General features: G+C 35.1%; 1 protein-coding gene across 4 annotated transcripts in view; it reads left to right on the top strand.

Moving 5' to 3' along the window:
* Window positions 1–16,405, top strand: part of Rab28 (RAB28, member RAS oncogene family) — a 73,312-nt gene that overhangs the window by 11,413 nt on the left and 45,494 nt on the right. For all 4 annotated transcript variants that reach the window (XM_034509142.1, XM_034509143.1, XM_034509144.2 and 1 more), the window contains exon 4: window positions 7,901–8,030. In XM_034509142.1, the coding sequence (XP_034365033.1) occupies window positions 7,901–8,030 (130 nt within the window). The remainder of the gene's footprint in view (window positions 1–7,900; window positions 8,031–16,405) is intronic.

The raw sequence follows: 16,405 nt of genomic DNA, 5'->3' as shown, positions 1-16,405 counted from the left end.
TGGTTGTTTTTTGCAATTGTTTAGAGGTTTTTCCTCTATGGTGCTGGACCATTAATCCCACAGCTTTATACATAACAGGCTACAGCTATACCACTGAGCAATATTCTCAGCCCTTGTTGTCTCTTATTAAAATGATTATGTTTAACATAGATATTAGGCAGAAGAAAAAGTGGCTGGGCAGAAAGATGCAGGGAGCCACAGTTCTTGTTTTACTTAAGAGAGTGGGTAAATTGGATTTGAAAATAACAGATCTTTTTCTCCTTGTCACATAAAATATATCTACAGGCTGCATACCTGTTTTGTTTTTAAATAAAAATTAAGATGGTCTCTCTTCTGGTGATATATGACTCAATGTGTCAAAACAAGTAGCTTTTTTTTTTTTTAAACTAATTGTATTTATGTATGCATAACATGTGCCATGGTGCACTTGTAGAGGTCGGAGAACAACTTTGTGGAGTCTGTTTTGGCCTTGCACCGTTGTGTAGGTTTATCGGTTGAGCTTCTTGTCAGCCCAGAATAGTTTTGTTGTTAGACAAATAGAAGTAATTTATGCATCATCAGACAGATAATACAAAAGTTGATTGTTTTCTTCTTTGCTTTAAAATTGCACAATATATTGTATAAATTGGATTTTGTTATTTTTGCTTTACTTAAATCATATAAAATATATCATTTAAATTATTTAAAAATTTATTACTTTTACATAAAAGTAAATATTGTGGTGAAAGTCATAAAATATGCTAACTATTCTCAGGTGTCTAATTTACTATATTCATAATATTATGCAACTATATCTTTAAGTCAATACATATTTTATATTGTTATATAAGTGTTTAAAATGTGAAGTTATATAGAACTTTCTTCATGTTTTTGTTTGTTTGCTTTTGGTTTCTTTTCTGAGATAGAATTTTTTTGGGGGGTGGGGTGTAATTTGGATGTCTTGGAACTTACTCTTTACACCAGGCTGGCCTTGAGCTAAGAGATCTGTCTGCTTCCCAAGTGCTGGGATTAAAGGCATGCATTGCTCCATCTGGTACCCAGAATTCTTATATTTACTTTTTGAGAACACTTGGATTTGGTGAAATGACCTTCATTTCCTAGAAGAAAGTGAGTGTTATGTGCCTTCTTAGAATATGCGATGCATGGCTCTACCTTGATGTACATGTTGGTTTCTTAGTCACAACTTTGTTACCAAGCATGTTCTCTCCTATGCTAAGTAACAGCATAATGTAGTGTTTCTGAGAAATTCATTTTAAAAACTTGAAATTCTGAGAAGATGAAATAAATTATCATAAGTTAATGATACTGTAATAACCTTTTTTTGTGCTCTGCAGAAATTTTAAACCTAAAAGGTATGTCGAATATACAGAAGTACATTTACCAGTAGGTGCTTCTGAAATATATGTAAATAATATACCTCAGCCAAGGACACCAACACTTGGGGAGTCACTTTTTAACAGGACATAAACGCTTCATACATAGTGTTTAAGGAGTATGTTTTTAGGATACTAGCTTAATATGCTACTTAGAAAACCTCTGACTGAGGTTTTCTGACTTCTGCATTGTTTATAGAATTATCTTACATATTTTTCTTCAGTGTTAATAGAAGAATTATCTTATATATAAGTCTGGGTCAACAAGGTGTAGATTATTGTTTCTTGTGTGCATGTGAATGTTTTTTAAAGCATTAGTATCCAGAAAGAAATTTATTTGAAAGATGGAAGTTTACTAGGCCTTAGATAAAATTGATTATTTTACCTTCTTCACTTTTTCTCCTAGCAACATTAAACTTTAACAAAAGTCCTATTGAATAGTGCAGGTTGAAACCAAGTGAACTGACCTCCAGAATTAAGATATTTTGACAAGAACTAGTTTTACGAATTGAAATAAGTTCTAGTTAAATGCCTAGATTTTAAATTAACTTAAAAATTTCTAGAAGTCTTGAGTAAGATGTTATAGGCTATTTTTCCTAGTGGTTAGGAGCAAATACACAGCACATAGTGTTTAGTGCCCTGTAACCTGTGGCTAACAGAGGCTAATAACAAACCTCAGGGAAGGGCTGGATGTTTCATTTTTGCAGCTCTTTCCATCCTGGAATCTAAGTGGTTTGCAAACACTGCTCTACTGAGCATAAACTCAATGAAGTGTAGTCATTTGTGAGGTAGAACACAACTACTATTGTGCGTCAGTGCCCCACACAGACGAGCCTGCCTGTTAACCACCAAGGAAATGATTTGGTGCCAGCACGACAGCTAGAGACAGATTATATCTAAAAGCTTGACTCTTGAGACCTTTTACTATGATTTTTTAAATTGAAAATTTGCCAAAATATAGCTATATTTATAGCCTTCTTGCACTAGCATTTTTAAAAAATGTTTTTATTTGTAGTTTTTAAAATTAAATCTAGTTATATTATTTCTGTCTTCTTTTACCTCCCTTCAGTCATTTCTATTTCCCCTTCCCTTGGGTCCTCTTAAATTGATGGTCACTTTTTATTTAATTATTATTCCTATGTATCTATAAATGCATAAATATATAAATACAACCTGCTGAGTCCATTTGTGTTAGTATGTTTCTATATTGTAAGTGTTCTATTTTTATAGCCATTGCATAGTATCTATGATTTAATTAATTTCTCTGTGTAATTAAGAAATGAAGTAAATTATTTCTCTTTCAGGTTAGATAAAAAACAAACCAATGAACTCTTTTTCTTCTTCTTTTTTTTATAATTTGGACTTTATTGCTAAAGATGGTTGTGAGCCATCATGCGGGTTCTGGGACTTGAACCTAGGTTTTCTGCAAGAGAAACAAGTCCTCTTAACCTCTGAGCCATCTCTCCAGCCCTGAACCTTTCATTTTTGAGATTATGGTGTAGTCAATATTTTATAATTATTAAGATTACTATAGTCTAATTTAAATAAAGGCAGTCACTAGGAAAATTATTAAGAATATGAAATGTTATAATTAAACTTAAGGTGTCATTTGCCAATTATAATGAAATTATAATAAAAATGAGGAAAACTTATTAAGGGCATGAAGTATTGCCGCCAATATGTATTACTTACTAACAGCAATCAGTTATTTACCTTGAGAATGCTGTGTAGTTGTTGTAATGACTAATGCTTATTAAATACATGAAACAGATGCAGACAAAGTACTCCATAAAGTAATTTTGTATTTATGTAGAAGAGTCTTGAATGTTACAAAGAGAAGTGGTCCTGTCTTCTTGAAACTGAAATGGAAGGTCTAGTATGGCAAAGGCACTGGAGTATTGAAAGAAGCATTTCTTAAGGTTGAAGTATGCTTTCAAAGGTCATTTGAAAAGGTTTGGGAAGGCAGGAACAACTGGAGGCTGAGTTAGGGAGGGAAACAGAAGGACGGCATGGGCATAAAGGAGAAAGATGATGATGATGGCCTGAGGGTGGTCAAAGGTGTCTGGGAAGGGAGAAATGCTAATGACTTAAATGCCCAGAGCATTGCAAAGGTAATTAGATTCCCCAGTTGCCAGGATTGTTCTGGGACTGGAGTTGAAGTTAAAATGTCCTTCACATCTGAGAAAGTTGTATTTGTTTGCTATAGTTTTTGGAGGGAGTCAGAAGAAGCCCTGGATTGACTGATATAGCAAGAGACTCAGCTTTGAGGGACTTCCTGAAGTGCTGACTACCCAAGAAGGCTTCTAGGGGCTGAGGCTGGTAGTAGAGGCCCTAGGAGCAAAAGTTTTGGTAATGAATGTCAGATGTTTGGTTTATTTTACCTGTATTGCCAAATTAGTAGCCATGAAGTTGATTATCTATCCATTTGATGTCTGTGATGTCAGCAGTGATGACTTTTTATTCAGTCTGATACTGCTCACTTTGTCTTTTCTCTGTAACTGATTTTTAAAGGAATCTTTTTTTGTACTATTTTTCTCTTTTCAACTTTATTAATTTGTGCTTTATTTTTATTTCTACTCCTTTTTGTTTGCTTTATCTGAAATTGGCTTTATTTTGCTTTCCTATCATAGGAACTTAGATTATTGGTCTTTCTTCTTTTCTAATAAATATATTCAATCCAAACCACTGTATTAGTTACTTTTCTGTTGCTTTGATAAACCATCGGGACCAAGGCAACTTATACAAGAAATTATTTTGATTATGGTTCCAGAGGGTTAAGTGTCAATCACAGTGGGGAGGTATGACAGCAGGCGACAGGCATAATTACAAGGACAGGAATCTAAGAAAGCATATCTTCAGCTGAAGATACAAAGTATCCTCATCAGAGTAGTGGTGATTCCTTGGACTAGCCCCTGAAGAGGAGGCTTTTGACTGTTGATGTGTTGGAGTTCTCTTATAAAAGAATGGGATAGGAGAAGGATTGTTGGATCCTCAACTGAGATCCCAGAAACCAAAACTCCTAAAATTTCTTTTTTTGCATTTTGTTGTTTTGTTTGTTTGTTTGTTTCTTTTTTTTTTTTCGAGACAGGGTTTCTCTGTGTAGCCCTGGCTGTGTCCTGGAACTCACTCTGTAGACCAGGCTGGCCTTGAACTCAGAAATCCGCCTGCCTCTGCCTCCCAAGTGCTGGGATTAAAGGCGTGCACCACCACATTTTGTTTCTTTCATATCAGCTTTTCAGACATTTCTGTATAGCACTGAAAGTCAAATCTCATAGTAATTATGATGGTAAGAGCAAAGATAAAGTAGTTGTTTTTATGTTTGTGTTGAGACTATTTGGGTTAGAGAATAGCAAGGTTAGTGAATGAAATTTATTTATTTTTTATGAGTCTAAAAAGATTCAAAAGAATCTTTTGACTGAAAGATATGGGGACACATTGGTCTAGAGTAGGGATTGACAGACTTTCCGATAAAGAGGTAGATTTCAGGGAAGCCTTGCAGGCTATTATCTCTTTTGCACTGAAGCAGGTCTTCAGTTATAATGCTAAAGCAGCCACTGATGATTCGTAAGCAAATCCACATTAAATAGAAGTTTATGAAATATACATGGACTGGAACCTTTAATGGAGACCCACCTGCCTATGCCTTCTGAATCCTATGCTTAAAGGCATGCACCACTGTGCAGGCCATCAGTAAGTACATGGTGGCATATGTGTTCTACTTGCATGTGTTTTGTCTAACTCAGCTATTGTTCTACCTTGAGTAAAGATTTTTATGCATTAACCAAAAGGTTCCACAATCTCAAGGATTAGTTATCACATGTTAACCTTTATTTAATGATTATTCAACACCTCAGAGTTACCATGAGAATATGACTGACATTAAATAATAAAAATCTTGTACAGTGGTGGAACTAGAGAGATGACTTAGCAATTAAAAACATTTGAATATTCTTCCAGAGGATCTTGTTTCAGTTCCCAGTACCCACAGGGCAGCTCACAACTGTCTGTAACTTCTGTTCCAGAAAGGTGACATCCTCATACAGACATACATACATACATGGGTGTACATAAAAATAAAAATAAAAATAAAAATAAAAATAAAAAAGTTACTAAAACGTCATGTACAGTTATGCACACTGCTAATTTCACATTATCTATTTGGTGTGTATTCTTAGTCTCTTAATCATATAGCTGTATTAAGCATATTTAAATTGAGATCACAATGAATAATTAAAAATGTGTCCAGGCCTAGAATCCAAGGGTAGAACTCTTTCAGCAAACAATAAATACCATCACCCCCTACAGAGGGAGATAGAGTCAGTAAATTGGAGAGTGGCTGTCTCTAGAGTTCAGCTTTGGAACTATATTCTTCAATAAATTAGACCTTTTATTTTAGATAACTTTATTTTGGTCAATGGTCAAAAAGGTTTTTGAGACTGGGTCTTTCTCTGTAGTCTAGACTGTTCTAGAGTTCACTATATAGTAGAGGCTAGACTCAACAATCCTGCCTTAGCTTCTTTAGTTCTGGGAGTATAGCCTTGAGACACCACATCTGATTTTAAAATTACAGAATAGTGAAATTGAAAAGGATCTTGGAGACTCCAGGAATCTTATTTTAAGATTCAGTTTTTTTTCAATGTATATGATGACCATTTTGCCTGCATGTTTTATCTGTGTATCACATTTGCGATTCCCCCATAGGCCAGAATAGAATGTTGGATCCTCTGAAACTAGACTTACAGACTGATGACAGCTGTCATATGGGTGCTGGGAACTAAACCAGGTCCTCTGAAGAAAAGCCAGTGCTCTTAACCCTTGAACCATCTCTCTACTCCCTAGAAATCTACTTTTAAAGACAAGAAGCAGGTGACTTAAGGGCCAGTGTGGCTTAATAGAACTCAGTACTGGAAGATCGTATTAGCAGCCAGTTTGTTCTAGTGTTAGAAACTCAACCCTTAAGTTTTGGCAGTTTTTTTGTGAGCGAGTTGTTGAATGCGTTCATAATTAAATTTTTCATGTAAACTCAAAAATGTTGTTAGAAATGCTATGTGGTCAAAATGAATTCTTTACTAACTGCTATAATTTCTGTTGTCTGGGCTCCCAAGGTTGTTCACATTTATAGTTTATGTGTTGAGGAAATGCTAAGTAGTGTTCCAGTAGTGTCTGTATTCAGTAATGTCACATTGATAGCTGCCACAGTGAAACTCCACACTTACTGCCAATTTATTACTTGCTGTGACTACTGTGTTGTATACAATCCTGTTTATATGTCTAGGTTTCCTGGAAGACTTTCTTGAACTTTAGCATACTTGTACTTGAGCAGTTAACATAATGCATGCTATAGCATCTGCAGACAAACATTTAGTCATTTACTACTTGGCTATAGTCTGATTCCATCAGTTATCTATCTGGGTCATCTTGGTCATTATAATCATTTATTAGTAAAATGGGGATAATGCCAATTTCTGTAGGAGTTGTGAAGATTGGTGTAACAATCTCAATCTGTGTCTGATATGTAGTAGATACAAAATAGTTATTTTATTACAGCATAAGAAATAGACATGAATACCATGAGTAACTTATCCTGTAAGCAGAGATTTGTATTAAGTGTTTGACCACAAACTGGATGAGAATCAAGAATGTAGTTCTGTTATTTTTGTGTATGTATATACTTCTCATTCTTCCTTCATAATATAATGGGATAAATTTAAAAAGGACTATGATATATAAGACACAGGAAGCAACCCCTCTCTTATATTTAGCTTTTCTTGGACTCTTATTATAGTATCATGTCCAGTTTTACATTGCTCATTTTAAAGACGATGTCAAAAAACTCTGTGTAGTGTGTCCTGGGAAGACTCAATAGCCATGATTAAAGGGACAGAAAATAGGCCCTTTGAGGCAGCCTTAAGGAACAGCTTTTATTTACTCTGGAAAGCAGACTGGTAAGGAGTTACTTAACTGTCTTCAAGTATATGAGGGGTTATTATAAGGAGGATACTTTCCAGTTGTTCTCTAAATGCACAGAGGACTAAAAGAGGAAATCCACAATTCATTTAAAGAAAATTGTGTTAAACACTGAAATTGCCTATCAAGGGACATCACGGAATCTTCATTTTTGAAGACATTTAAAATTGCAGCAGCAGCAGCAGATGGTTACTTATTGAAAAGTTTGAATGTTTGACTTTGTGTAAGTGAGAGGCAGTATGTAGTCCTCGTGCTTTACTGTGATAGAATTTTATTATCCCAAATTCACTAAGAATTCTTTAGGTATTTTATTGGGAAATTACTTACAATTTTGAAAGAAATAATCATACATTAGCTTGCATTGCATCTTTGTTTCAGAATTTATTGTAAATGGGATTATTTGTTATTGTTTCTACTTATAACTCATTTAAGTTGAAATCAATTTATTTATAAAGGCAAGTGCATTTTATAATATACCTGATATAGCTGAAACTCTGAAGAGTATTATTAATATTATTTCAAAAGTATATTATAAATATTCTATAATTTTTTTGTGACAGGGAATCCTCTTGGTATATGATATTACAAACTACCAAAGCTTTGAGAATTTGGAAGATTGGTATTCTGTGGTGAAGACAGTAAGTGAAGAGTCAGAAACTGAGCCCCTGGTTGCTTTAGTGGGCAATAAAAGTAAGTTGTTGCTACTTACTTATGTGTAGTTTTTTTGTTTCTGTGGGCTGAATGTTTGAGTTTTTTCACCAACTGATATATTGAGACTCAAGTTTCCAATATGGTGGTAAGTAGAGATACAACTTTTACAGTCATTGGGTCATGATAGCAGAGCCCTCATGAATGGGACTAGTGGCCCTTATAAGAAGAAACACAACAGGATTCCTTTCCTTAGAAAGAAGGTAGCCATCAAACTGGGAAGAGGGCTCACATCAATATCTACTGGCACCTTGAGGTTAAAATTACCAGTCCCTGGAACTAAAAGAAAGAAAGTTTGTTCACTGGTCTTTGGTAGTTCATTATGATGGTCCAATCTGAGACTTTGCAAAGGCATTTGCCTTCCTTTTTTCTTCTTTTTAAAGACAGGATTTCTTTCTTTGTTCATAGTCCTGACTGTCCTGTAATTTCACTCTATAGACCAGGCTGGCCTCAAACTCAGTGATCTGTCTGCCTCTTGCCTCCCAAGTGTCTGGCTGGCATTTGCCTATATTGTTCATCATTTTATTCCTAAAATATATTTGATATCTGGAAATAGATTTTTTGGAATTTAAATAGAAAAAATTTGAAAATATGTATAACCAGCCAATAACATTTTTTCCCATAAGTGACATATAATCTTTGAACTTTGTAATATATGATATGACTCACATTGCACTCACATTGAAAGAATAACTTTCAACCATGTGCACAGCCATTACAGTGAGATTAAGACCTACAGTTCAGTAACTGTTTTGAGGCTTGCTCTGCCATAATTGTTCTGTGGCCTTTGGCTGCTTTTTAAAGGTAAGTTCAAGACTGATAGTGTATGTATGTTTTGGCTTCCTGTGATTTTCAGGAGACAGCATGGACTGTTAAGAATGGCAACACAGCTGGAGGTTGTATGACACTACACTATAGCTTCAGCTCCGTTCCAGGGGCTCTGGGACATCTCAGCTCACTTTATGACCTATCCTAAAGGTGGAATAGTGCCTGGGTAGCAGTGCATTATTCCTCTTCCCATCTTTTATAAACTTTTCCTGAAATTTTAAGAGTTTATTTCTGAAATACAGATAAATTTTTGTGTATGTGGGGGAGAGTGTATTGTGTTAGGGAGAAATACTTGATAAAAAGTATAAATAAGTAATTTTTTGAGATCAGTTTCTTGAACTATAATATATAGCATCTAGAAATTATAAAAACTAAACCCAGGACTCAACTATTTGGTTCATTGACCTGTACTACTTTTGAAAAGAAAATATTAAAAAGAGTTTTAGATACATGAGGTATTATGGTATAATCTGATATTCTCCAATTTACTTGAGGTCAGAGAAAGAGAAAATGAACTTAAATTATACCATGGAGGATTTAGTTGGGAACTGTTTTTTTGAGTACAAGAGTTGTTAAATCAATGCCTGTGTGTATCACCAAGAGAAAAAGCTTCTCTAAATGTCTGAAGCATTCAATACATTTTTTTCTGTAATTATTTAGGGAATAGTATTTCCTAAAGGGTGACCTAGATTTCTGCATTGTAGTTTTATATGCCAAGATGAGCATTTAATAAACCTAATCCCTAATTTAAAGCCATTACAAAACAGGTGTGAAGGCATTTCTCTGCAGAGTTAAAAATAATACTGTCAGCTGTCTAGAAAAAAGTATTATATGTCACAAAATGGCATGGCCTTTGGTAGAAATTATAGTGTATTTTACTTAGTTTTAACTAAAAATTGCACATCTGTTTTATAAGTAATTCTTTTGGAGTGGATTATGATTTGTAGTTCATTGAAATCTCCCTTCCAAATAATAGGTTTTGGTCACGTTGGGTTCTATTTTTGTGTGCAGCTTTTCATTTTAGATGATAATTTCTTGGTCAGTTGTCATGTTACCAAAGCATTAAGTTATAGTCCACTTATACTTTTGTTGAAGATTTCCCATCACCATATGGGAAGCTGTAGAGGAGAGAGGAAAATTGGGATTTGTTTTTGTTTCTTTCGGGTATAATCTAACCATCATCTGAGATAATATCATAGTAGTATATAATTATATGCAATATGCTATGTGCTTAGGTTATCCTGTGACACATCCACTGTTGATTGATGTCAACAACAGAATATTAGACTAGATGAAATACTGGTCTAGGCTGGTGGTGTTATACTCAGGTATTAAAAATAAGACCTTATGTAAGTTATTTAAATTTTTTCAGAAAATTAGTAAATTATTGTATTTGAGGTTAATGGTTATAAAAATTCATACTTTTCATTTTTGAGTTAGTGATAACCCCTTTCTTAAAAAATTATGTATTTATAATATGTCCCTTCAGAATGGCACATAGGAGAGAATATAGTCACAAAGACTGTTAAATATGTGACACAGGTTACAGGTGAACGTTTCCTGGCTGTTACTTACTATATAATCTTTCATTAGCCCAATTTCATGTGATTATAGAGTGAAGGATTATTCTACAGTTGAGCCTATTATGTCTTTGAGTCTCCTGAATATTTTACAATTTGTGTTTCTAAATTGATGTTACATTAGTTAAGTGTTTCTAAATTGATGTTACATTAGTTAATATAATACTGTGTATTTATTTTCTATTTGAGAATACAATTTTATTTAAAAGTAGCAAAATTCACAAAAGACAACACATTATCAAAGCAGGAGAAACAATGGATTAAGAGTAAAAACTGGTTTGTTATACTCTTGTTTAAACATGGTTACAGTTGGCTGAAATGTGATTTTATTTTATTTATTGTTTCTTTTATTGAAAATAGATTTTTTTTCATACAATACTTTCTTATTATGGTTTCCCCTCTCCTATACCCTCCCAGTTCTTCCCCATCCAGATCCTCAGCCCTTCTGTCTTTTCTTAGAAAACAAACAGGTACCTAAGGAATGATGATAACACACAGGAATTCCATAAAAACACAAAACCAGGGGCCGTAATATATACACAAAGGACCTGTACGGTTATTCTTACTTCGTTGGCCATCTACTGCTGGGCATGGAACATACCATTAAGAGTGGATTTTTTTCCCAGTGAGACTCCCTGGGAGAAAACTAACTTTTCATTTGTAAGAGATTATCAACTGAAGCTAGCTTTTTAGTTAGGGGTGCAGGCATGTGTCCACAGATTCTCTCAGTTCTGGGATACCATCTGGTGTAGACCTGTGCAAGTTCTGTGCATGCTGTCACAGTCTCTGAAGTTCATATGTTCATGTTATACATCGGTTGTGCTGTTTTAGAAGGTCTTGTGTTTTGATGTCTTCTGTCTCCTCTAGCTCTTACATTCTTTCTGCTTCCTCTTCTGTAGGGTTACCTGAGCTTGAGGGAATGGATTTTTTTGTGAAACACAAAGCATACCTAAATATCCTGTTTAGGGCTGAGTGTTGCAAGGTCTTTCACTCTCTATGCATTGTCTGGCTGGATCTCTGTATTTCTTCCCATCTGCTGTAGGAGGAAGCTTCTCTGATAATGGTTAAGCAAAGCACTGACCAATGAGTATAGCAGAATGTAAGAGTCATTTTATTGCTATGTACTTTTGGTAGTACAGTAGTAGTATTTGGTTTTACCCTAGGTCCCTGGGCTATTTAATTTTCAGTTCTTGATCACTCAGACCGTGTTGGGTGTGATTTCTATCTTGTGGAAGTAGGCTTCATTCACATAGGGTTTCTTGGGGGCAGAACTTTCCAGGGTGAGGATTGGTGGGATTTCAGTTCCTGAGCTTGGAGTGAACTCAGGGATTGGTGGGATTTCTGTTTTTTTTTTTTTTTTTTTTTTTTTTTTTTTTTTCAAGACAGGGTTTCTCTGTGTAGTCCTGGCTATCCTGGAACTTACTCTGTAGACCAGGCTGGCCTCGAACTCAGAAATCCACCTGCCTCTGCCTCCCAGCCTCCCAAGTGCTAGGATTAAAGGTGTGCACCACCACCGCCTGGCGATTGGTGGGATTTCAAGCAGGCTTTCTACTCTGTATGGTGGAGGTCAGTCACCTGCACTTGGAGGGGTTGGAGCCAGCCTTGATGGCCATTAGAGTGTTCTGTGGGCAGAGCCTGATGGTTGGAAGTCCTCAGGGGCGGGGCCTGGCCTTCTGTGAGGGGCTTACAATATCCACATTTAAGTGAATACATACCATATTTGTCTTTGTGGGTCTGAGTTACCTCAGTCGGTGACATTTTTTTCTATCTCTATCCATTTATCTCTGAATTTCATAATTTCATTTTTTAATGCCTGCGTAATAGTCTATTTTGTATATATGTACCACAATATCTTTATCCATTCTGATGGACATATAGGTTATTTCCTATTTCTGACTATTATGAGTAGATGCTCATCTATGAGCATAGTTGAGCAAGTGTCTCTATAGAGAGCAAGTGTCTCTTGGGTTATATGCCCAAGAGTGGTGTAGCAGGATCTTGAGATAAATTCACTGTTATGTTCTATTTTTTACAACTTAAAGAGAAAGAATATGTTGAACAGAAATACAGCCTGTAGAAATATTAACAGCTATAGTTAAGTCTTAGTTAAAGTTAGTAGGAGGACATATTCATAACATATTGTGAGTTTATCATTAGTAGAGTATGTGATTACTTGCTTTTTATTAAAAATGGAAACATTTTTAGAGAAATAGAACTTTTTTAGCCTATATTCTATTCTAAAAATCTGTCACACATTTGTTAGTAAACTAATATTAACCTTGTACAACCTAAAATAGTGCCTGAAATATAGAGTGCTGTTTAAGATCACAGGGCTTTGTATATAGAGAGACTTACTTTACAAATACAATTTCTACATTTAACTAAACTGTATGCCTTCACATCTTTAAGTTTTGATTTCTTACACCTGGAAATGAAATAGTACTTTCTGTTTGATAAGTTTAAAGATTAAATGAAATACTGTATTGTATGAAAAGCAATGAATGTTTTATATATAGGAAGCACTCAATTTTATTTCAGTGTTAATTGTAGTTTTTTTAAAAGCATGAAATATGCATAGCTTCTATCTGGATGATCACAAATTATAGTCCATTAGATCCAAAATAGATGTCCTATGAAACTGTCAGGAGGGGGAATGATTTTTAGGAAATCCTTTGTCACTATCTTATTCTTCCCCTCCCTATGTGCTGGGGGAGGGCCATTTATTCAACAAACTTTAAAATGATAGCTATGGCATACTAAGCTGGCCATTGTTAATTTTCTCAAAGGTTGAGCCAGAGGCACTGCTCAAGAAGTGGTTAGTGATTCCATTACGATCTTTGGCCATGTTACATCTGGAAACAATTACATGCATAAAAGGCATGGAACTGAATCCACCTGGCTTAATCCCTGGTTCTGCCATTGAAAGTCGTGCTTTTCCAGCTTTAGGAACTCTAGCCTGAAGAGACCATGCTGCAGAGCTTAGGAGGATTTGATTTATTATGTTCACTTACGGACAGCTTGGTGGGTCTGGCCATGCCTCTCCTACAGATAGTCTCCTGACTGGTGTTCCTGTTCCTTGTTTTGTTCAGTTAGTTGCCAAAGGAAAAATCATAGGCTACTCCTACTTAAAACCTTTAATCCTTTCTCATTGTTCTGAGTGAAATCCATTCTCCTCCAAGTTTACAAGGTCTAGGTGATTTGACTCTGGTTTGCCTTACAGATTTCATAATCTATGTTTTCTATGCTCAAGGTTTGTTCCTCATTTCTCCACCATTCCCTGCCTTTCTTTTCATAAGCCATCCACGTTCATGTCTTCTGCAAGACATGCTTTTCTCCTTGGTCTTTGCTTTCTGCTAGCTCTATTTTGTCACTCTCATCTTGTCCTAATAGTCATCTTAAAGTTACTGCTTTGGCAGCTCAATCTCAAGGAGCCACCTAGGCCTTTGTGTGGTCATTTGTTCAGTTGTTTGTGTGGTCTTATTGTCATCTGATGCTGTTTCCTGTATGTCTTTCTACACTACAACTAAACTTCAGGAAAATTAAGAATATCATTACCTGTGTAATGGATAAAAGTCAATAGGCTTTTATGGTTAAAACTAGATAGAAGTGTTTGTGGCCCAGAATGTTAGTCAGGGAAATGATTTTCATTTTTTCTTTTAAAAAGTTGTTTGAGAACTTCCTACATGCATACAACATGAAAATGGTTTTTCTCAATACAAAAAAGGTATCATTAGATGTCCTAAAGGCCAGTTTGTCCCCTGGATTTCACCTTAGGGAATATTGCCAGTGGGAGTTTCTTAGAAACTGCATCACAGTTATGTTATGCTTGGTCATGTTTGAAACAAAATAGAGATTTTTATGTCATTTTTTAGATTGTATAAACATAAAAAATTTAGAATGTTTGCTGTTTCCTAATTTGATTTTTTCCTGTTAGAAACTTGTACTTTGGTTTTATTTCCAAGATTTTAATTTTTATTTGCATTGAATATGGTTTTAATTTCCCTTCAGTGCTTTAAGGATTGATTTAAAACTCAGTCCATGCTTTATAATTATGTACCATCTTAATTTGTCATTTTCTCTCTTTAATCTCTTACGTTTTCTTACCATCTGATCCATCCGCTTGCTTCTTCCTCAGCTAGCTCACATTCTGAGGTGGAAAGATTGTAAACAGAGTTAACAGGGGTTACATGGGAGCTGCTCTGACCCTGATTTATAGCTTCTCAGTTAGTGGTTGTAGGGTGGTTATCAGGAACATGTACTGGGGGCAGGAATTACCATGCGCCAGCATAGAGTGGATGGATGAATGATTTCTGCTCTTAAAGATATTAACCAGATCCTTTCCCAAATAAAGACTAATAACTCAGATTTTTAAACAATCTTCATGACAGATGAGGGCATAGAGAAGAGTGCATCAGGACTATTTAACAATGTTGACTGTATATTCTTCCTAACTGTGATTGATTGTTCCTGGAGTACTATCTGCCCAGGAAGTGATGTTTTACACTGGGAAGTTGAAAGGTTACATTTTAACATACCCTATAAGTTGTGTTCTCTGTACTCAGTGGACATGTATTAGAAAAATAAGTGCATTTGAAGTTGAAAATTGTATTTATGCTCTCAATAAAATTATCACAAAGCTTTTAAAAGCCTTTTTTGTTGTTAATAAACTATGAGAAATGTATGTGTAGAATTACAGAAACATGTTTACTTATACTGTAAATCCTTTGAGGCTTTGAAATTCTTTTATCAGGACAGTAAATAGGTGAGACTACTAGATAGTTAACATTTAACTCTTACCCTGAGGGTTCATAGCAACTCCTATAAAATTTATCAGCTTCAGTATTATAGCAAGGACATTTATTTCAGAGAGCTGTAATTTATAAAGCATAAACAACTTTTTTAAAGGATTTGTAAAATTCATTCTGTTTATACTTCTAAACTGAAGCCTTCTGCCCCTTTCCTCATTTTTCTTATTACTTTGCATTTAAAAATTTTTTTTTTTTATATTTTGAATATAACAATTCCAGAACACCAGACCCAGGTGTTATTTTAGGTAATCCTGCTGCTTCTATTCTCATTGCTTTTTTCCTTTACATGTACAGTTTTAAAGCACAGTTGTGGTTATTTGCTCAGTAGAAGCTGTTGGAAGAAAGTACAGGAGTCTAGATGAGAAGCAACTCTCTACCCTGGTCTTGTGTTTGCAGCATTTCAGGGAGTGCTGACCTCATTTCAGCTTACTTGTATAAGTTCTATTTCCAAATGTAGTGTGTAAATGTGTGTTCAGATTGGTGTGAGAACATCAGATGACTACTGCTTTATAGCCATAACCAAAACCTGGTTTTTTTTTTTACCTCACACCTGCTTCAGTGATGGTGTTTTGTTATTTTGTAGTGGTTTTAGATACCTTGTCTCAAATTATTTTGACTGTGGCAAATTACCTAGCTGAAGAAATTTTATGTGTTTAGTTTTGTTTTCTTTGTTTTGAGGAGTTGTGTAATCATTTGAAAAAGTAGTTTATACCTTTATGAGTGTCCATGGAAGCCCAAGAGCCCTTTGGATCTCCTGGGGGCTGGAATTAAAGGCAGTTGTGAGCTGTCTGATGTGGGTATTAGACTTAACTGTCTTCTGGAAGAGCAGCAACTGCAGTGTCAGCTCCTATTCTCTTTTTGTTTCTTTTATGGTATGCCACTGATTTTGAATTTTAGAAGAAATTATTAAATACTAGATTAGTATGCTGTGTTCAGTTGATATCCCTGAGATCTGTGCTCTTTCTGAAGGGAAACACAGGAGGGTGGATCTGGAGGTAGGAGGAGGAGGGACTGAGAGGAGTAGAGAGGTAGGTGAAACTGGTTTGGATGTAATATGTGAGAGAAGAATAAAAAAATATTAAGAACACCTGCAAGACAGATTTCTTTGTGAAATGTGATTTGACAATTTTAATGATAAAAA

The sequence above is a fragment of the Arvicanthis niloticus genome, chromosome 7 (assembly GCF_011762505.2).
Source record: "Arvicanthis niloticus isolate mArvNil1 chromosome 7, mArvNil1.pat.X, whole genome shotgun sequence".
In the NCBI taxonomy this organism is placed as follows: Eukaryota; Metazoa; Chordata; class Mammalia; order Rodentia; family Muridae; genus Arvicanthis; species Arvicanthis niloticus.
This window is presented reverse-complemented; position numbering and strand designations above follow the sequence as displayed.